Source organism: Muntiacus reevesi, chromosome X, assembly GCF_963930625.1.
Source record: "Muntiacus reevesi chromosome X, mMunRee1.1, whole genome shotgun sequence".
Lineage (NCBI taxonomy): Eukaryota > Metazoa > Chordata > Mammalia > Artiodactyla > Cervidae > Muntiacus > Muntiacus reevesi.
The window spans coordinates 10814346-10837011 of NC_089271.1; the positions used below are offsets into that span (position 1 = coordinate 10814346).

Genomic DNA, 22666 nt, shown 5'->3' on the forward strand with positions numbered 1-22666 from the left:
GACTTGGCTGCATCCTTGATGGGGAGAAGCCGTCCATGGCCCTGTGAGCATGCTGATGCTCGTGGACGCCAGAGAGAAGGGTCATGGCCAGACCTGGAGTGGTCCTCCGGGCCTACTTCAGGCAGCAGCTCAGAGGCAAGTGAAGTCCACGACAGTGAGAGAAGTAATAATCCACTCCTCTTGTGGAGTGCTTACTCTGTGCTAGGGGCTGTTCTGAGGGTTCTGTAAGCAGGATTTAATCCTCACAGCCCCCGTTCAAGAAGGATACTGTTATTCCTCTCCCCATTTGAGAGATGAGAACACTGAGGCTCAGAGAGGATCATGTGCCCTGGAGATGGGTTTGTGCATCTGGAATATGCAGGCTGCCTGGTGGGTTTGCCTGGTGGGGAGCCCTTGATCGCCTCCATTGCCAAATAAAGATCTGAGTCTGCATGCCTGGTGAGGGGAAGAACAAGGGAAGAGCTGCCCGAAGCTCTGGGCTCTCCCAGGGCGGGGAGAGCAGACCTGGTCCCTGAAAGCCGGTTTCTGGGCTCGGGCAGAGGGCTGGGTCCTCAAGGTCACTTTGCACGTGGGATCAACTTCTGGCTCATGGTGACTGTTTTGACCTGGTGTTGATTCCATTTTCATCTTTTTTGGTTACTGGCTGTGTGGAAAAACCTGTGATGGCTCATTTGATTTGAATAAGTAGCTCATTTTTCTGAGCTGCCTGGCACAGGCACTGGACTCTTGGCAAGTATAACACGAGTGTGCGCCTCGCTTTGTGTGATCCCAGCTGCCTGGTGGGTGATTTCTGGAGCCTGGGGCCAGGCCACATGTGTCTGGCTTTTCTCAAAAGGCTGAGCACGCTCCACTGCTCTGCTACTGGCAGTCACGCTGACTTACTTTCTTAAACTTTATTTCTAAGCAAATGTTTTAACGGAAACCAAGAGACTGGGTGGGGCTTCCCTGGTGGCTCAGTGGTGAAGAACCCGCCTGCCAATGCAGGAAACACGGGTTCGATCCCTGAATCAGGCAGATCCCCCGGAGGAGGAAATGACAACCCACTTCAGTATTCTTGCCTGAGAAATCCCATGGGTAGAGGAACTTGGTGGGCTTACAGTCCATGGGATTGCAAAGAACTGGACGTGACTGGGCACACACACTCACACACACATGCAAGAGGACTGGGTGTGACCAGATGAGGCCTTCATGTTGATTATAACCCAGGTTTTTGGTGAGTCCGTGAAGCCACAGGCCATGTTCTCTGATATCATAGGAATATCTATGGTATCTTTCTTACGCCATGTGTCAGGCCATGAATCACCTGAAAGGCCGGTGCAGGGCAGTTCAGAAGTTGCCGCCAAGCCTGCATGTTCTGAAAGGCATGCCTTTGTAATGAGGTTGTCATCTGAAGGTCATGCACGAAAGGCAGACCATGGGCCTGAGGAAAATAATAGCGGTAAAGTGTGTGTGTGTGTGTGTGTGTGTGTGTGTGTGTGTGTGTGTGTGTGTGTGTGTGTGTGTGTGTGTGTGTGTGTGTGTGTGTGTGTGTGTGTGTGTGTGTGTGTGTGTGTGTGTGTGTGTGTGTGTGTGTGTGTGTGTGTGTGTGTGTGTGTGTGTGAAAATGTAACCCCTACCCACTCTGCCCCCCAAGTGGCTTCCTCCAGTTCAAGGAGAGTCAGGGAAATGGGAACCACATTATATCCCTTTCGAGACTATTCTTTCGGCCAGGGGTCAGCAGATATTTTCTGTAAAGTAAATATGTTAGACTTTGTAGGACAATAGGCCAATTGAAGGCATTATGTAGGTTCTTTAAGAAAAGAGATAAGAATTTTATAAATATTAATCAAATGCAGGTTTTTTAATAAGTCTATTAATAATGGAATTCTCTGGAATTCTTTTGCCTTGTGTGAGTTTACAGATAGTGTTCTTTCTCAACCGATCAATGGCAAATGTTCATCCGTGAAAATCGTTCTCTACTCCCTGCCCAGGTTTGGCCCACATGCTGGCGTTTGCTGACTCCTGCTCTTGGTAAACCTTCTAGAGCCTTCTCTCTGAGCTTAAGAAGCAATCCACTTATCAGCAGATCACGATGTAAAATTTTCCTGCCTCATGCTCCTGCTCATCCCTTCAGTCATTCACCAAAGGTGTACTGAGTTTATGCTACATGCCGGGGACTGGCTGGGGTGCAGGGACACTCAGGAGGAAGATGGGGGGGCACCCACACCCACCTCACCAAGGGCTGTCCCAGAGATGGGCAGAACAAAGATGAAGCCATGCAAATGTTATTTAACTACATCCATGAATTCCATGAGCAAAACGAGTTTGTGCAACAGTAAATCAAATATACATTTGTGGTAAAGTTGGGAAAAACACCCAAAAATTTATTTAAGGAGAAATTTACCCATCTCTCCCTCCTTTCCCCCTCATCCTACTCACCAGAGCTCACTGCTCTTAACATTTTGCTGGGGATCCTTGCAGCCACCGCCCACCCACCCACCCACCCGGACAAACAAAGGAACCCAAACTCACAAAAACGTGCCAGGTCGATCTGGCTTGGGTTATATTTAGATCATTTTATAAATGCCTTTTTTCCACCCCCTCCACTTCAGTTTTGAAATTGTACAGCCTAGTCAATAAATGATTTGGCAACAGTTAAGAAATCACGAGTTCCCTTCTTCCCATATAAGCTTCTGCAAACCGTAGGCGAGGTTCTGCTGCTGGTAAAGAGGCCAGTTTTAGGAAGTTGGTTAGTTTCTTCGTGTGCATACACCAGACAGCACAGAGGGTGCCCCTCGGCAGCACTGCAGGTTCTAGAATGAGCAGTTAGGACAGCACCAGAGGCGCGGTAAGCCCCTTCTATTCTTTTAACAAAGTTTGCCAACAAAATAGAGGATTTCTGGCTATGAAACAGGGTTTGGTGGCAGATACTGTGACCAAAGAACTGGTGAACGGGCAGATGAGCATAAAAAGGCGAAGTCTTGGAGCAGCTCTAAGTGTAGGTAGAGTGGTCCGGGGTGCAGGAAATGTCAGAAATCCAACGCAATGGTCTTAGCATTTTCAAGAGGAAAAGAAGCAAATCCCAAGTTAGGAATTGATCCGGTCCTGTCAGAAATAGTATTCTCATCTAGAGCCAAAAGACTGGAGGGGAGGTGTTTGTTCTTTGCTATTTCTACGGAAATGGACAAGCTCTCTTTGTTCACTCAGGTCGCTTGCTGGTGCCTAGGCAAAACCCGAACTTCATCTCCTACCAGGAGCTTCAGGTACATTTAGTATTTCTACGTTTTCTTGTTCAGAGTGTTTAAGTGAAGATGTTACTGTTGCTATAATTATCTTCTGTAGTGTTTAGACCTAGAACATGGTAAGTTTTTGTTACTGTCAAGAACTGTCAGGATGAAAAACTTAACTATTTTTTAAAAATCGTGTATTTGCTCAAAAATTGAATGCGATTTAAGCACCATTACAAAAACTGATTTCCAGAGAATCTCATCCAATGTTTACTTTAGTATATTTTTTCCATGATCATTTAGTGCCTATCAAAGTTCTTGGAGGTATTTTTTACCACTATTTAACATATGTAAGTTCTAGAAGTTCATTTTTTTTTATATCCAGTGACTGCCCATTATAGATCTTGAAAGTAAATTAAGTCTGCCCTGAAATTCTCTGATGCTTTGCAGAATGACTGCAAGGGCTCAGAAGGAATTAGGCCAGCAGGGCCAATGATATATAGGGAATTGCACTTAAACTTATCCCATTTCGACTTGATATTTGTAAACTGTTGTGATAGCCAATATAATTGCATTATAAGAAAATGATACTAGAATAAAATCAAACTCAACTTGGAAAAATGCCCTGCGTCCCTGTCATTGGTGGTACGTGGAAGGCAAGGACCTCGCTGACTCCCGGTCTCAAGAGTAGAGGTTCTTAGCTCGACTATGTGTCAGAACCACAGAGTGAACTTTAAAAACTCCCCCTGTCCAGGCTGAACCGTAGACTAATAGAATCAGCATCTCTGGAGTGGGCCTGGGCATTGGTAGCTTTTCAACTTCCCAGGTGTCTTTGCGTGCAGCCAGAGTCAAGGACCACCGCCTTAGGGAAGCATCTGAACATCCCATTTGGTCTCTTCCGCAAGGAGCACAGACTTTTGGGAGTGGGACTGACAAAGCCTCCAGGAAGACCTGAAGCTTATTCATTAGCCTCTCAGCTTGATTCCAGAAAGCAAAATAAAAGTTCCACGTATACCTTATCCACAAAGCTGAGGCTGTGGATTGGGGCAGGGACACTTGATGTTGCTCACTCTTCTGTCTGCTTCTCGTTCTTTCATGTAATAATCCTAAAAAGTGCACAGGTGTTGATGAGAGAGAAGTCAGTCCTGTGGAAACCCAGACAGAGGATCAGGGTCTGTCTGACATGGGAGGGTGTCACGACCCAGGGTCAGCTTGGAAACTCAGCTGGATATTATTTGTAAGTGCGTCTCAGCGTCACCTCAGGGGTCTATCGAGGGGGATTTCACTCCAGTGAAATATCATTTGAGTTCAGCTGACCTATTGAACAGTGCTGAGGGATTTGTTGTTTTTTAAATTATCACTCCCAATTTATAACTCTTCAGGGCTATAGAGACAGTACATGTAAATGCATAACCCATAGTTCTGGGTCAATGTTACCTAGTACAGACTGGGTTGACTTTTCAGATGATTGTTAATATCCACTCGTTGGCTAATATGTCTAGAATCGGTGGATTTCCAGTTGTTCTATGGAATTACAGAGCACCTGTAAGTGTTCTGTGGTATCAGTGGAAAGGCAAGGTGGGTAATACCCCCAGCTATTTAAGTCCAGAAGGTTCCATGTATGGCTGTGCTGTTTCTGCTGATAACTGAAACCAGATCATCGCTTGGTACCAACTTGTTACCTACGTGGGTACCTCTAGACTCAGTTTCTGCCCTGCCACCTACCATCTGATTGACCTTGGGTAAATGAGCCTCTGAATCTCAGGCTCCATATCTGTAAAATGAGGGCTTATGACAGCACCCACCTCACTGATTTTTATGAAGATCAGGCAAGAAAATACATGATTTGTGCTCCCATTGTTTGCTTCGTGATAAAGCACTCAGCAAATGTGTGCTACCATATTTGCTGGATTTCAAATAGCATAATTTTTCATATTTTTATGTGTATGAAATCAGGGTCCACCTCTTCGTTGATACATGCATTTAATGTGGTGGTGGTTTCTTTGGTCTTCCAAAGGTGTTAGTGAATCCATCAAATGTGGAATGGATCAAGTCAAGTAGCTAGTATTTACTGTAAATTTCCTCTCAGGTGACAAATTCTCTCTGCCACTTCTTTATCTATTTACTTTCATAATATATCAGTGGTCAACAGAGTCAACTATAAAGACATTAGAACCCATGCAGAGTTAGAAAATGTTTCCAGTTTGGCAAGCATTTAGTTCCAGTGGAATCCTGCATCATGGCCAAACAGCTCAGTGATTCAGTTGGGCAGATGCACCATCTTTTACAATCCATAGGCTCCTTTGACAATTTTGTGTCAGGGGGCATCAGCAGGATCCATTCTGAGAAAGCAGGGCAGCTGGGGAGATGCCGTGAGGCAGATCACATCTTAGCAAAGGAGGCTTTCAGAGAGAGAGGTGAAGTCGCTCAGTCATGTCCTACTCTTTGTGACCCTATGGACTAGGCTGCCAGGTTCCTCTGTCCATAGGATTCTCCAGGCAAGAACACTGGAGTAGGTTGCCATTTCCTTCTCCAGGGGATCTTCCCGACCCAGAGATCGAACTTGGGTCTCCTGCATTGCAGCCAGACTCTTCACCATCTGAGCCACCAGGAGCTCACCAGAAGAGAGAGGTGGGAGGGGGCATTTTCATGACATACATGCTTGCAGCCTAGGATGGGGTAGTGGTGGTGGTTTAGTCACTAAGTCGTGTCTGACTCTTGTGACCACATGGACTGTAGCCCCCCAGGCTTCTCCATCCATGGGATTCTCCAGGCAAAAACACTGGAGTGGGTTGCCATTTCCTTCTCCAGGGGAATCTTCCCCACCCAGGAATTGAACCTGGGTCTCCTGCACTGCAGGCAGATTCTTTACCGACTGAGCTATGAGGGAAAAAGAGGACTGGATTATCGTACACCATGGACCCAACCAGAGAACTGATTTGCCGTGGAAACCAGGAAAACAGTTGTGAAATGACTGCTTCAATAGCAAGCAATGCTTTATTCAGCATGGGGTGGGATGTGAAGCAAATTTCTTTTGTTGTGTGTGATTCACATGCTTTCTTTAAAGAAATGGGTTCTTGATTTTTTTCCCATTGGGTATTCCAAAGCAACACGCAGAGAGAGATGGAGACCGTGTAGACGGGACCATCGCCGGCAGGGTGTGCTATGCAGAGAGCTCACTGCCGTGGCCAAAGAGCTGTATCTAGCAGCTCGAACTTGGCTCAGCCATGGGGTCCACTGGTCAGCTCTTACTCCTCTGCTCTCTGCTCTTCCTCTCTGTTTCCTGGGGCTACCACCAACTGAGTGACTCAAAACAACAGAAATGTATCCTCTACCAATTGCGGAGATGAAAAGTCTGAAACCCAGGTGTTATCAATAAGGTTGCTTCCTTCTTGGAGGCTGTGAGGGAAAATTTGGGCTGTGCCTTTCTCCCCAGCTTCTGGTGGTGGCTGGCAATCCTTGATGTTTCTTGGCTTGTAGACACATCACTCCGGTCTCTGTCTCCATCTCCACATGGCTCTCTTCCCTCGTCTGTATCCAAATTTCCCTCTTCTTATCAGAATAGCAGTCATTGGATGAGGGCTCATTCGAGTTTAGTATGGGGCTTCCCTGGGTGGGGAAGATCCCCTGTAGAAGGAAATGGCAACCCACTCCAGTATGCTTGCCTGGGAAATCCCATGGGCGGAGGAGCCTGGCGGGCTACAGTTTATAAGGTCGCAAAAGGATCAGATACAGCTTAGCAACTGAAGAAGTCTAAGTATGACCTCACCTTAGCTTGATTCCAACTACAGAGACTCTATTTCCAGACATAGTCACATTCACATGGAGAAGCTAAAATGTCAACATATCATTTTGTGGTGACACAATTCAACCTGCAACACTGTCCTTTTCTGATCCTCTATTCTGCCACTTCCACTCAACCCTAGGCCTTCCCTTCAGCCTCTCCCAACCTAATACTTACCTTACTTTTCAGCTAGTATCTCCTATTTATCTTGACTACTTTCCTGGGACCTGGTCTGAGCCCCAGGATACCACCATTGACAACCAGGGCCAGTCTCTGTTTGGTTAGAAAAGACACAAGACCTTGGGGCCATGACACTTTAAGCAAAGACTTTAGTTGTTTTTAAAATCTGCAGAAGAGTGAATATATTCCAGTCTGGGTTATATTTGTCTTTATGCCAATGTGGTCATAACATATAATTTTTTACTAATTTTTTTTTTTTATGGAGGAAGAGGTTGGTAAAGGCCAAAGCATCTCAGGCCCATGAAGTTGTAACTCGGTGCTGTCGACAACCACGTTCTCTTTTCTGATCTGACATGTGCCAAGCACAGTTCAGGAATTGCTAATAGGTTTCCAGTGAAGGAGATTTAATTATTGAATTATAATCCATTGCCTGAAACCTGTAGGCTATAACTGTGTCAAAGTTCAGAATTTGCACTGTAGCAAGAGAAGATAGTTTTGTTGTTCAGTTGCTAAGCTGTGTCTGACTCTTTGCAACCCCATGAGCTGCAGCACGCCAGGCTTCCCTGTCCTTCACTGTCTCCCGGAGCTTGCTCAAACTCATGTGCATTGAGTTGGTGATGCCATCATAGTACATAGAGGATTTATTATAAAACCCTTTAGATGGGTCCACAGCAGCCCTGACGATCAAGCACGTGGGTAATTTCTGCTCTGAAACCAGAGAGCTCCCATAAGTAGATAAGTAAAAATTTTAGTAGCCTTAGCTCAGTTCAGATCAGTTTTTGGTGTCAAATAAGTTAGGGAAAAAAACCCAAATCTTCTGGTGCTCAGATTTTGAGGGACTTCAGAACTGCAGAGAGATTATTGAGCACCCGTACAAGACAGGACCTGAGTTCAGAATGTAAACCATCAGCTACTGTCCTGGTGACCAGAAGACCTGATTCTCCCAATTCCTATGTCTGTGATTTTCCTTTTATTTATTTATTTTGCCTGTGTGCATCTCTCTTTGATGCTGGGTAAATGCCAGCTGACTGGTGCTGACTGTTACTTCGTACTCAAGCATGGAGCCCCAAACAGCTGATGAGATGTTTCAGTTGCAAGGACAGGCCTTCCAAATGATGGGTCCCAGCCTAGGATGGGAGCAAACTTTTGGGCTGGGTGCCCCACTGTGATCACAGGTCTCTTTGGTGGCTCAGGGTCAGGGCTCGGGTGAGGGGAGTGAGGCCCTAGCTTTGGTGCAGAATTGCAGGCAGGTAGGGTCCCCAACAGCTTGGCAGTCAGGACGCATAATATTTTAGCGTTCTATTTTTAAAAGTCATAGTGAGGAACTCTGGCCCGCAGGCTGGGGGCCTATTTTGGTAAAGTGAGTTTTCTTGGAACCAGAGCCAGGATGGGGGGGAGGCAAGTGCAGAGTCCCATTCTATCATCATTTCATACTGATACATGGTCCATCAGGAACTTTCAGTTTTTGGTAAACTATTTTCACCTTGATGACTACCTTTTTGGGTGTCCTCTTAATTTTTGCTACTGTGGCCCTGTTACTGTGCCTTTCCATTTTCCCAATGAGGTGCCCCAGTCTCCTGCTTGGGGGGTGGAGTGGAGCATTTATGAACCAGGTGGATGTCAGGGGCCCCAGGGCCAGAGGAGGGAAGAGAACGGGGATCTGCGCTCCAGAGACACACGGTGCTCTAACCTTCCTATTTGCTTTGTGACAGTTCAGCCCTGCCTTCACTTGGCGCCTGAATTCCTGAACCCAAGGCTCTGGATTCAACTTTTCAAGGTAGTAAGTATCACGGAGGGACTCAGGAGGGGTCTAACTTCTCATGCAGACTTCCAGCTCATCTCTTGTGCAGCCCCACCCGGCACTCCACTGGTTACTCCACTGTGACTACTGTCTGCAGCTCCCGAGTCTTCCGGGGGCTTGTCTGCTATGAATTCTTCACCAACTGGTAAAGCATCCACCTGCAATGCGGGAGACCCGGGTTCAACCCCTGAGTCGGGAAGATCCCCTGGAGAAGGAAATGGTACTCCACTCCAGTACTCTTGTCTAGAAAATCCCATGGATGGAGGAGCCTGGGAGGCTGCAGTCCATGAGGTCGCAAAGAGTCGGACACGACTGAGCGGCTTCACTTTCACTTTCCTGCTATGAATTGACCTTGCTCTGGTCAGCTTTAGCCCTTCTCCACTCTGCTGTGCCACCTACCACTCATCCATCTGCTTTCTGTCTTCCTCAAGTTCATACACAGTCCGTGTCTGCTGTGCTTTCCTCTTAATGCCCTTTCTCACCTTGTAGAATCCTAGCCCTTTGCTGTCACTTTAATGGGTACCCTCAGCTGTTAGCCTCAAACAACAGAAGTGTCTCTCTCTGTCTCTCTCTGTCCCTCTCTCTCTCCCAGCTTTATTTGCATAGTTTAACTTTCTATCCTATTTGCATAATTGACCCTTTCCCTTCTATTTTCAGAGTTGCTATTTCTCTCTTTTTTTTTTTCTTCCACGTAGTTGCCATTTCTCTATTTTATTTGCAGAGTTATCATTTTTCTTCTGCCAGGCCAAATGGTTTTTTCATTATTTATTATTCATTTATTCACTAAGGGAGTAAATTCTCTTGCATACCCTTTTTAGTTCTCTGGGATCTGGTTCCCTTTGAGGTCCTTTTGGAGCCAAGACTTTTGGAAGCCAGAGGCATGGGTGTGACTAAGATGAAGAACTTGGCTATGGAGGTGGGGCTTTTGCTGCCCAGGGCTTTAGGCTCTGCCCTCTCACCTCAGGGGCCAGTGGATGTTGTGAGCTAGGGTTCGCTCTATGGATGATGAGCATTTACAGTCCGTTTTGCCTCTCTGAGGCCCTGAGGTAGGTGGAGAGGCTTGAACTATCAGGTTTTCTCTTTAAGATCTTTTCTAGTTGCCTACTTCCCACCTCCCACTCTTCCCATCCATGTACTTCTCTTCAAATTGAAGTTATTTGGAATTTGTCAAATCCTGTTTTTACCTCAGGGCTCTCTTTTGGGAGGCTGGAGTTAGGAACCTCAAGCTCTTCACTTAGAAATCCTCTCTGCAATATTCTGCTCATTTCCATGGCCTAGCCCCTACGTTGCCTCAGATGCTCTGGAAGGCCATGGTGGTAATGTTTATCACTCAGCTGTGTCCAAGTCTTTGTGACCCCATGGACTGCAGCACACCAGGCTTCCCTGTCCTTCACCATCTCCTGGAGTTTGCTCAAACTTATGTCCATTGAGTCGCCATCCAAGCATCTCTTCTTCTGTCGTCCCCTTCTTCTCTTGCCTTCAATCTTTCCCAGCATCAGGGTCTTGTCCAGTGAGTCGGCTCTTTGCATCAGGTGGCCAAAGTAGTGAAGCTTCAGCATTCATCCCCAAGTGTCAGAGGGCTCTTCTTGTGGTCTGCAGCGCCACCTAGAGGCTTTTCTCCTCAATTGCTCAGGGTTGTGTGATAATTGAGTTTGGAATCAGATGTTGAGGCGTGAACTTGAGGCTACAGAGGCTGCACCGCACCGTCCTGTCCTGGGGACACCCCCACCCCAGGCCACCCAAGTACCCGCACAGAAATGTCTCACCTACTACCAGTACTCGTGTACTGCATGAAGGGGAGAGTCTGCAACCAGCTTGCCTTGCCACCTGTTCCCCAGGAGATCTGTAAAAATTTTTTTTGTATCATTTATTAACCTATAACGGGAAGCTGACAGACACTACCTCAGCCAGGTGATCAAGCTCCACACCAACAGTGAAAGTCATGCATGTGCCATTGCTGAGCTGTGACTCGAGTGGCCTTTGACCTCGGTGATTGCCCTCCCCCAAACCCGTTACCCCAGTCTCATCCTGACAAAGACATCAGACACATCCAACTGAGGGACAGTCTACATGACCATCCCCTTTCCCTTCATTTTCTCCCTAGTACTTTCCACCATCTAACATACTGCTCCAAATGGGCAGATATTTTCATCAGTTTTGCTCATTGCTATATTCCCCCCCGATAAAGTATATGCTTAGTAAATATTTTTGAATGAATAAATGAATGTAGAGCTACCTTTTACTTTTAATGGCTGTATAGTATTCCATTGTATGACTATGACATCCTGCTTTATTTAACCAGAGCATGACTCATAGGCATCTAGATTATTTCTAATCTTTTGCTATTGCTGACAGCCCGGCATGGAACATCCTTGTAGATAGGCATTTGTGTATATGAAGGTCTCTCTTGTGGTCTACTTCTAGAATTGCAATTGTTAAGTTCTAAGTATGTCTCTCTAATTTTAATAGATATTACAAATTTCTCTCCACCTTAGAGGTGGCCCTAATTTAGACCCCTCCAAGTAAAATATAGGAATACTTGATTCCCCACAGCCTCACCAACACAGTAGAATCAATGAAAAACATACTCTCCTGCAGGTCTGTGCTCTCTTGCCAGAGATTACTGTAGAGTAATAAGCATGGCACCACCCTGCTTAGAGCCTTCAGAGGCTTGCATTGCTCCTCAGATCAAGATCAAAATCCACACTCATGGATGCTTACATCCGTGACTGTCTTTCAGGCCCTTACACTCACATGCTCATTCAGATGAGGCCTGAGAAATGTCTGCTGATGGTAGTGACATGGAGGTGCTGAGGCTCTCTGCCCACGTCGGCTCTCACGTGCCCTTCCAGTCCTCTTGGTCCTACTTCTTATTCTGAGTCCTGCTGTTGCAAGCAGTTCCCCACAGGTGTCAGTGGGCTTTGAGGATTTGAAACCTGCTGGGCTTTGTCTCCGGCCCACACCACACCCCTCTTGTTTGCTGTCCAGGGCTCCTGTGGCGGCACCGCGTGGGAAACTCAAAGGAATGCTCGCAGGGCCTTTGCTGAGACATTCTTTTGGCATCTTTCTGTCTTCTTCATGCCAAATCAACCTGAAAATCCCAGCTCAAGTTTCACTTCCTCAGAGAAACCTTTCCCAGCCTCCGTGAAGAGGTGGAATCCTCCTGTTTTAAGGCTCTTCTAGTCTCACTTCTTTGTGTCACCCCTGAGTTCTTGTAACGTGGTTGTGTTTCATTTATGTCTGTGAGTTAACTAATAATCTGTGCGTGCATGCCTCCTAAATTGTCTCAGTCGTGTCCAACTCTGTGCGACCCCATGGACTGCAGCCCGCCAGGCTCCTCTGTCCATGGGATTCTGCAGGGAAGAATACTGGAGTGGGTTGCCATTCCTTGCTTCAGGAGATCTTCCTGACCCAGGGATCACACCCGTGTCTCTTATGTCTCCTGCATTGGGAGGCGGGCTCTTTAATACTAGCACTGCCCCCCGCCCCAGGCTACTAGCTAGAAAAGGACAAGGAAGAGTCAGGAAATGACTTCCAAATCTAGCGGCGATGTTCGCACTTGAAAATCATATAGGCTGAGATCTGCTTAGGTGGCAAGCAAACACAGTGCTGTCTGGGTCACCTACCCAAGTTCCTTGCTTCCCTAAGGTTCATTACCCTCTTGGCATATGTGTTTCTCCCAACGGAGACGTTGAACTTGGAGACCTGGGGTGGACTCTGTAAAAGCCGCATATTTTGAAGCCATGAAGCATCTTTTCACACATGTTTTTTAGATGTATTAGTTTTCCATTGCCGCATAACAAATGACCCCCATGTTTAAACTCTTCAAACAATGCTCATTTATTAGCTTAAATTTCTGGGCATTAGAGACTGGGTGGGCTTAAGTGGATTCTCTGCTCTAGGTCTCATGAGACTCAAGTCAAGGTTTTGGCCAGCTGGACTCTTATCGCTAAATTCTGGCTTAGGAGTCATTTCCAAGTTCATTTGGGCTGTCCCTCAATTTCAGTTCTTTGGGTTGTCAGATCAGGGCCCCCATTTCCTTGCTGTCAACAGGGAGCCACTCTCAGCTTTCACAGGATGCCTGCATTCTTTGCTAGAGACCCACTTCCTCCAGCTTCAAGTCTGCAGTGATGTGTCCATTTCTGCACTGGCTTCCCATCCCTCTGATGCTTCCCTCAGCCACTAGCCAGGGAAAACGTTCTGCTTTTAAAGGCGTAGTGGTGCTAGTGGTAACAAACCCACCTGCCAATGCAGGAGACATAAAGAGACATGGGTTTGATCCCTGGGCCAGGAAGATCTCCTGGAGAAGGAAATGGCAATCCACCCCAGTATACTTGCCTGCCGAATCCCTTGGACAGAGGAGCCTGGCAGGCTACAGTCCACGGGGTCGCATAGAGTTGGACATGACTGAAGCTGCTTTGGCATGCACATATGATTATATTAGGCCCATCTAGATAATCTTTTTGTCATATAATGTAATTACAGGAGTAATACCAGGGGGCAAAGGTATAGGGATCACCTTAAAATTCTGCCTACCCCATGTAAAGCCAGGCTTTCTTTCAGTAAAAGCTAAACATTAAACAGTGGCACCTTGATGGTGCTGTATTTGGAAATAACTACAGGTAACTGAAAATGCCTGCAAGTTCTGTTCCACTTTAACTTTGATCTCATAAGGAGCTGGCTTTTCCTTGGCTCTTATGAATGGGCAATAATTATTGATCCTCAGAATTGTCAACATCCATATAAAAGTGTTTTATATTGTAGGAAGGGTATAGTAGTGACTGTTAGTTCACTAACCCTAAATTTTAGGAAAATTTAAAAAGATAGCACGTACTTGGTGTAACTCGCGCTAAGGAGATGAGTTGGATTTTAGTGAAAAATACAGTTTAGTAAAGATTGGTCTCCACACCCAGTGAAATACGATTTTGAGAGTTTTTTTTTTTTAAACTATAACCCTTGACCATACCAATCACATTAATCTTTATTGCTTTGTATAATTACCAAAATAATATTTTCAGCCCTCCGTTAAGGAAGAGTCACAGAAAGTGAGACACTCGACTAAACAGTACAGAGTACGTAAAAGAACATTAAACGTCATGTCTTGTCCACAAAAGTTTACAAAAGCAAAAGAATGGCTATTAATACCAGTGTTTGTATGATAAGGGATATATAAGTGGAAGCCTCCCTACAAAAAACTTTTTGAGTGTTGTCTACATTTGAAGAGGTATTCTAACATAAAGATTTCAAAATGAGATTGTGTAGCATGATGGTTAGTGGTTAAAAAAGCACCATGTTGGAATCTGATGGACTCGTCTCACCTCTGCAGTGCATTATCCTTCTGAAAGTTAGTTAGGTCTCTGAGTTTGAGTCTCACTCACAACCTATGGATAATAATGGAACCTATTGCATTGTATTATTGGGAGTATAAACATGGGTGAGAAAATGTTCATGTTTAGCATAACATGTGACACTTTGCTAGTATTATAAACAGAAAGTATCCACTTTCCTGTCATGCTGGGACATGAGATAATTTGATATATACCATCATAGAGGTATAGACAGATTGTGGGAAATATCAATAAAATATATGGTTGTGTAGATAAGATAGAGAGACTCTGGCTTGGAAATCTTGAAGGATGGCCTAGGAGAAGCTGGATCTGGACTCTCCTTGGGGCTGGCCAGAGTTTCCTCGAGTTATATTAATAGACTGAAGCAACAGACATATAGCTTGCTGTGCTATAGGTCTGGCATGAACCACAGCCAGGATCCAGCATCAGGCCCACTGTGATGGTGGGGCATCTTGATGTGTGCTTCTGCCAAAACTTTTCAGGTTTTCTTGTCATCACATCTCAGATAGCTTCATCTTTTGCTTCTTGGGACGTTAAGAAGCTGAACAGGGTGAAAAACTAAAAATCATTCTGAACTTAACTTACTGCAATTTCTTTAACTGTTCAGAGAACTCCTACTTCAAAACTCATTCAAAGTATGATCAGAGCACTGTGATGTTCATCCTGAAATGCCTAGAAAATATTGCCAGTCTAACATTGTGACTCCACTTTGATTTTCCTTAGGAAAACATGACCCTTCACTTTTTGCTTCTGACCTGCCTTTTGCTGCTAATCTCTGACTCCTGTGAGTTCTTCACTGAAGCCAGTTATCCTCGAAGCTATCCTTGTGATGTGAAAAACAAAAATGGCTCTTTTATTGCAGAGTGTAACAGTCGTCGATTACAGGAAGTACCCCAAACAGTGGACAAAGATGTGACAGAAGTAGATCTGTCTGATAATTTCATCATATGCATAACAAATGAATCATTTCAGGGGCTGCAAAATCTGACTAAAATCAACCTGAACCATAATGCCAAGTCCCAAAGTGGAAATCCTGCTGTAAAGAAAGCCATGACTATTACAGACGGGGCATTTCTCAACCTCAAACACCTAAGGGAGTTACTGCTGGAAGACAACCAGTTGCAAGAAATACCGGCTGGTTTGCCAGAATCTTTGAAAGAACTTAGTCTAATTCAAAACAACATAATTACGTTAACGAAAAAGAACACTTCTGGACTGGGGAACCTGGAAAGTCTCTATTTGGGCTGGAACTGTTATTTTGCTTGTGATAAAAAATTTAGCATAGAAAACGGAGCATTCCAAAACCTTACCAAGTTGAAGGTGCTGTCGTTATCTTTTAATCCCCTTCACAGCGTGCCACCCAGCCTGCCAAGCTCGCTAACAGAACTCTACCTTAGCAATACCCATATCGGAAACGTCAGTGAAGAAGACTTCAAGGAACTGAGCAATTTAAGAGTACTAGATTTAAGCGGAAACTGCCCGAGATGTTTTAACGCTCCATTTCCCTGCGTTCCTTGCCAAGGGGGTGCTTCAATTCAGATACACCCTCTTGCTTTTCAAACCCTGACCCAGCTTCGCTACCTAAACCTCTCTAGCACTTCGCTCCGGAAGGTTCCTGCCAGCTGGTTTGACAACATGCACAATCTGAAGGTGCTGGATCTTGAATTCAACTATTTAATGGACGAAATAGCCTCGGGGGAATTTTTGACAAAATTGCCCTCCTTAGAAATACTTGATTTGTCATACAACTACGAACTGAAAAAATATCCTCGGTACATTAACATTTCCAAAAATTTCTCAAAGCTTATATCTCTCCAGATGTTGCATTTAAGAGGTTATGTGTTCCAGGAACTTAGAAGCGACCATTTCCAGCCCCTGCGGCTCCTCTCAAATTTAACGACTATCAACTTGGGTGTTAACTTTATTAAGCAGATTGAATTTAGCATTTTCCAGTGGTTCCCCAACCTGAAAATCATTTACTTGTCAGAAAACAGAATATCGCCCTTGGTCAGTGATACCGAGCAACGTGATGCAAATGGGACCTCTTTCCAAAGTCATATCCTGAAGCGACGCTCAGCCGATATTCAGTTTGACCCACATTCGAATTTTTATCATAACACCAATCCTTTAATAAAGACAGAATGTTCACGTCTTGGCAATGCCTTAGATTTAAGCTTGAACAGTATTTTCTTTATTGGGGTAGACCAGTTTAAAGATTTTGGAAACATTTCCTGTCTAAATCTGTCTTCAAATGGGAATGGCCAGGTGTTAAATGGCACGGAATTTTCAGGTTTGTCTAGTATCAAGTATTTGGATTTGACAAACAACAGACTAGACTTTGATGATGATGCTGCTTTCAGTGAATTGCCGTTGTTAGAAGTTCTCGATCTCAGCTACAATGCACATTATTTCCGAATAGCAGGGGTAACGCACCGTCTAGGATTTATTGAACATTTATCTAACCTGAGAGTTTTAAACTTGAGCAACAATGACATTTTTACTTTAACAGAAACACAACTGAAAAGTGCATCCCTGGGAGAATTAGTCTTCAGTGGAAATCGCCTTGACCTTCTGTGGAATGCTCAAGATGTCAGGTACTGGCAAATTTTTCAGAATCTCACCAATCTGACCCGGCTTGATTTAGCCCGTAATAACCTTCGGCATATCTCCAGTCAGGCCTTCCTTAACTTGCCCAGGACTCTCACTGACCTATATATAAATGATAACATGTTAAATTTCTTTAACTGGTCATTACTGGAATACTTCCCTCACCTCAGGTTGCTTGACTTAAGTGGAAACCAGCTGTTCTTTTTAACCAATAGCTTATCTACATTTGCATCTTCTCTTGAGACACTGCTACTGAGTCGAAACAGGATTTCCCACCTGCCGTCTGATTTTCTTTCTGGAGCCAGCAGCCTGGTACACCTTGATTTGAGCTCCAACCAGCTCAAGATGCTCAACAGATCCACATTTGAAACGAAGACTGCCACCAAGTTAACCGTTTTGGAGCTAGGGGGTAACCCTTTTGACTGTACCTGTGACTTAGGAGATTTTCGAGAATGGATGGACGCAAATCTGAATGTCAGGATTCCCAGGCTGACAGATGTCATTTGTGCCAGTCCTGGGGATCAAGAAGGCAAGAGCATTGTGAGTCTAGACCTCACCACTTGTGTTTCAGATACCATTGCAGCCATATTCTGTTTCTTAACCTTTTCTGTCACCATCTCAGTGATGCTGGCTGCCCTGGCCCACCACTGGTTTTACTGGGATGCTTGGTTTATCTATCATGTGTGCTTAGCTAAGGTCAAAGGCTACAGATCTCTGTCCACATCCCAGACTTTCTACGATGCTTACATTTCTTATGATACCAAAGATGCTTCTGTCACAGACTGGGTGATCAATGAACTGCGCTTCCACCTGGAAGAGAGTGAGGATAAGAACGTGCTCCTGTGTTTAGAGGAAAGGGATTGGGACCCGGGTCTAGCCATCATCGACAACCTCATGCAGAGCATCAACCAAAGCAAGAAAACAATATTTGTTCTAACCAAAAAATATGCCAAAAACTGGAATTTTAAAACGGCATTCTACTTGGCCTTGCAGAGGCTAATGGAGGAGAATATGGACGTGATTGTCTTTATTCTGCTGGAGCCAGTGTTGCAGCATTCGCAGTATTTGAGGCTGCGGCAGAGGATCTGCAAGAGTTCCATCCTCCAGTGGCCTGACAACCCCAAGGCAGAAGGCTTGTTTTGGCAGAGTCTGAAAAATGTCGTCCTAACAGCCAACGATTCACGGTATAACAACTTGTATGTCAATTCCATTAAGCAGTACTAACTGATGTTAAGCCAGGGGTCACAGGCGTAGTCAAAATGCACAGCAGTGCTCCGTTTGCTCTTAGCTGTCACTTGCTGTCTAACAGAGCACTCCAAACTCACTGGCTTAGGATCATACACTTCGTTGTGTCAGCGTCTCTGTGGCTGAGGAGTCTGGGCTTGACTTCTGGCTCAGGGCCCCTCAAAGGCGGTAATCTCTCTGTCATCCAGGGCCACAGGCATCTGCTACGGTTAGCATCCACTTCGGAGCCCACATTTGTGTGGCGGTTTCCAGGACGGAGTTCTCCCTGGGCTGCTGGCCCAAGGCTACCCTCAGTTCCCGGCCACATGGACGGACCCTTCCCTGTGACAGCTAGCTTCAGCAAAGCCAGCAAGAGAGACAGGTTGCTGACACAATGCGAGTCGCCGTCTTTGTAATCCAATCGGGGAAGGGATAACCCCTCGCTCTGGCTTGTTCTGCTTGTTAGAAGTGAATCAGAGGCCCTGCCGGCTCCACAGGAGTGATCACCTCAGTCCTGGGAAAGTAGTCTATGGCCAAGGTGGGCAGTCATGGTAAGCTCGCTCAGCCTGCCATCTTGGTCATAAATGGTGAATACCAGGAGCGAAACTTTTGCGACTGTAATAGTTCTGATGTGAAGTTGCTGTTTAGATTTATCATATATCCATGGCTATGTGGTTATATTATGTTATGGTTGCATTAGTCCTTCTTTTATAATTACTTTTTATAAATACTGGCTATAATATTTCATTAAGGTTTAGATACCATCTAAAGGCTAAGATGGATGGTAGTTAAGTTTTTTTGTTTCTTTGCTTCTTAGCCATTTTTAAAGTGTGCAGCTAAATTAGAAGCATTTGGAGTTATCTGTCAATCACCATTGCTGTAAATCATGAAGTTAATCATTAAAATGCTTCATTTCACATCATGAGCATATAATAAATACACAGGGAAGTAAATTTATAATATAAATTACCTGAATGTCCATTGACAGATGAATGGATAAAGAAGAGGCAATACATAAACACAGTGGACTCAGTCAGAAAGAAAGAATGAAATAATGCCACTTGCAACAACATGGATGGACCTAGAGATTATTGTACTAAGTGAAGTAGGTCAGAAAGAGATATCACTTATACGTGGAATCTGAAATATGACCCAGAGGGATCCATCTGTGGAGCAGAACCAGACTCATCGACATCGAGAACAGACTTGTGGTTGCCAAGGAGGGTGGGGGGAGATGGACTGGGAGTTTCAGGTTAGCAGATGCAAACGATTACATCTATAATAGTTGGACAACAAAGTCCTTCCGTAGAGCACAGGGAACTAAATTCAGTGTCCTGGCATAAACCATAATGGAAAAGAATATGAAGAAGAGTGTATATATGTATATAACTGTCACTTTGCTGTGTACAGAAATTAACATGACATTGTAAATCAACTATAGTTCAATTTTAAAAATAAGTAAAACCTAGGGGCATTAAAAGACAATATTACCACCAACACCAGGTTTTTGGAGAATCCTTAGGCGAAATAAAAACCTTTAATAGAAATCAAAGGTGGAAAAGTTTTCATGAAGTGTGTACAATTGTTAACACAGAAATTAATTCTATTTTTACTTCCTATTTCCTGAGGATTGGACTTCCCTGGTAGCTCAGATGGTAAAGCGTCTGCCTGCAGTGCAGGAGACCTGGGTTCAATCCCTGGGTCGGGAAGATCCCCTGGAGAAGGAAATGGCAACCCACTCCAGTACTCTTTCTGGAAAATCCTATGGACGGAGGAACCTGGTAGGCTACAGTCCATGGAGTCGCAAAGAGTTGGACACAACTGAGCAATTTCACTTCACTTACTTCCTATCCAGAAGATGTAAAATTAGAACGCCTATGTATCCGTACCGTTTATGTAGTTCTCCTAAGTGAAACAGTGATGTCATTCCCTACCACCTCTGCTAGCCCTTTGTTCCTCTGCATCTGTCCATAGGATCTTCTGTCCATTGTAGTATGAATCTTGAAGAGGTACCTTATGAAATTGACCTGAAAATGGAAATCATTAGAGCATAAGAAAATAAAATCCCTTTATCTCAACTATCTTCTTCAATTCACAATTTCTACTTAATAGACAGATGCTTTTTGAACAACTAATATGTATTGAGTCCTAAGGTGGGTTCCGAAATGCCCCAAATCTATCAGCTGTTGAATGGATACATAAAATGGCTATCGCCATACACTGGAGTATTATTCATCCTTAGAAAGGAATGGAGTACTGTCACACAGGACAACATGGATGTGCGTTGGAAACCAGATGCTCAGTGAAAGACGCCAGTCACAAGAAACCACATGTTGTCTGATGCCATTTATAGGAAATGTCCAGAATAGGCAAATCCATAGAGACAGAAATTGGGTAAGTGCTTCCCCAGGGGCTGGGGGAGCCGAGAGAAGATGGGCAGTGACTGCATATTGTCACAGGATGTCTTGTTGGAGTGAGGCCACATTCTCAAATTCATGATAGTGATGGCCGCACAACTCTGTGGATCTCCTGACAGCCTTATTTCTCTTCTTTGACATTTTTTTCGGTGGCTTTTCCAGTATGACCTCACCATGTCTGAAGCTCCTGGCATTTCTTTTCTACTCCTGAAGTTGTCTCTATCAGCTCAGTTCGGTCTTCCTCTTTTTTGGGGAAGCTGGTAAAGATGTGCCAAATCCCTGTTTGTCACTGATCTCTGGTGGTTGGCCTCTGTAAAGAACTCTGCATCTATTGAGATAATCATATGGTTTTTATCTTTCAATTTGTTAATGTGGTGTATTACATTGATTGATTTGCAGATATTAAAGATTCCTTGCATTCCTGGGATAAAGCCCACTTGGTCATGATGTATGATTTTTTTAATATGTTGTTGGATTCTGTTTGCTAGATTTTGTTAAGGATTTTTGCATCTATGTTCATCAGTGATATTGGCCTGTAGTTTTCTTTTTGTGTGGCATCTTTGTCTGGTTTTGGAATTAGGGTGATGGTGGCCTCATAGAATGAGTTTGGAAGTTTACCTTCTTCTGCAATTTTCTGGGAGAGTTTGAGTAAGATAGGTGTTAGCTCTTCTCTAAATTTTTGGTAGAATTCAGCTGTGAAGCCATCTGGTCCTGGGCTTTTGTTTGCTGGAAGATTTCTGATTACAGTTTCGATTTCCTTGCTTGTGAGAAACATGTATATTATCAAGGGTGAAATAGATCACCAGCCCAGGTTGGATGCATGAGACAAGTGCTCGGGGCTGGTGCACTGGGAAGACCCAGAGGGAAGGGATGGGGAGGGAGGTGGGAGGGGGGTTCAGGATGGGGAACACATGTACACCCATGGCTGATTCATGTCAATGTATGGCAAAAACCACTACAATATTGTAAAGTAATTAGCCTCCAACTAATAAAAATAAATGGAAAAAAAAGAAAAAAAAAAGAACTCTGAACCACAGGAATTAGAATGCCCAGGTCTGATCATAGCAAATCACTCTATGTTTTTTTTTTTTTCCCCCTTTTTAAGAAAATTTCTTTGGCTGTACTGGTCTTAGTTGTGACATGTGGGATCTGGTTCCCTGACCCCCTGGTCGAACCCAGACCCCCTGCATTGGGAGCACCCGGAGTCTTAACCATTGGACCCCCAGGGAAGTTCCCGCTCCATCTTTCTGAGCATGATTCCTCCTTTCTGGAATGAACTACAGGATCTCTATGTGATTTTCTAATATTACAACTGTATTCATTTCCTAGCGTCACCCAAACAAAGTACCACAAACTGGGTGGCTTAAAGCAATCAAAATTTATTGTCTCATAGTTCTGAGGGCTAGAAGTCTGAAATCTGGGTGTCTATGGGGCCGTGGTTCCTCTGAAACTTGTAGCTGAGGGTCCTTCTTTGCCTTTTCTAGCTCCTAATGTTGCTGGCAATCCTCGGAGTTCCTTGGCCTGTCGATGCATCACTCTGGTCTCTGCCTCCATGGTTACATGGCTACCTACCCTCCCTGTCTCTCTGCTCTTATAAGGACGTTAGTCCTATTAGAGTCAGGGTCCACCCCTCCTCCAACATGGCTGTGTTTTAACCAATAACATCTGCAGCAGCTCTATTTCCAAATGAGGTCATATTCTTCATTTTTTTGGAAAGAAGTAATGTTCTTTTTAATATTTATGTTTATTATTTATTTTATTTGACTGCATTGAATCTTAGTTGCGGCATGTGGGATCGAGTTCCCTGACCAAGGATCAAACCCCGGCCCCCTGCATTGGGAACGTGGAGTCTTAACCCCTGGGCCACCGGGGAAGTCCTTCCACATGAGGTCCTACCCTGAGGTACTGGGAGTGACGACTTCAACATAAAATTTGGGAAGGCCACAGTTCAACCCCTAACAACAGCTGTGGCTTTGCTTCTTTAGAAGTGACTCAGAACTCTGTGAAAGTTGAAAATGCCCTTGTGAAAGGGAAAGTCATTTATGAGTATTGGAAGAATAAAGGCAATTCCCCTCTCAGCTATTAATAAAGCTATAATA

At 44.6% G+C, this 22666-nt stretch overlaps 1 protein-coding gene across 3 annotated transcripts; it reads left to right on the forward strand.

Moving 5' to 3' along the window:
* The first annotated feature begins 2761 nt into the window (after nt 1-2761).
* TLR8 (toll like receptor 8) lies at nt 2762-21298 on the forward strand. 3 transcript variants are annotated; one of them, XM_065915202.1, is made up of 4 exons: nt 2762-2827; nt 3187-3242; nt 8883-8950; nt 15043-21298. In XM_065915202.1, the coding sequence occupies exon 4, from the start codon at nt 15049-15051 to the stop codon at nt 18148-18150; it is 3102 nt and encodes a 1033-aa protein (XP_065771274.1). In that variant the 5' UTR covers nt 2762-2827; nt 3187-3242; nt 8883-8950; nt 15043-15048; the 3' UTR covers nt 18151-21298. The 3 variants fall into 3 exon arrangements, with proteins under 3 accessions (XP_065771274.1, XP_065771275.1, XP_065771276.1); XM_065915203.1 differs by having other exon boundaries at nt 8883-8947; XM_065915204.1 differs by lacking the exons at nt 2762-2827; nt 8883-8950 and having other exon boundaries at nt 3207-3242.
* The last annotated feature ends 1368 nt before the right edge of the window (nt 21299-22666 follow it).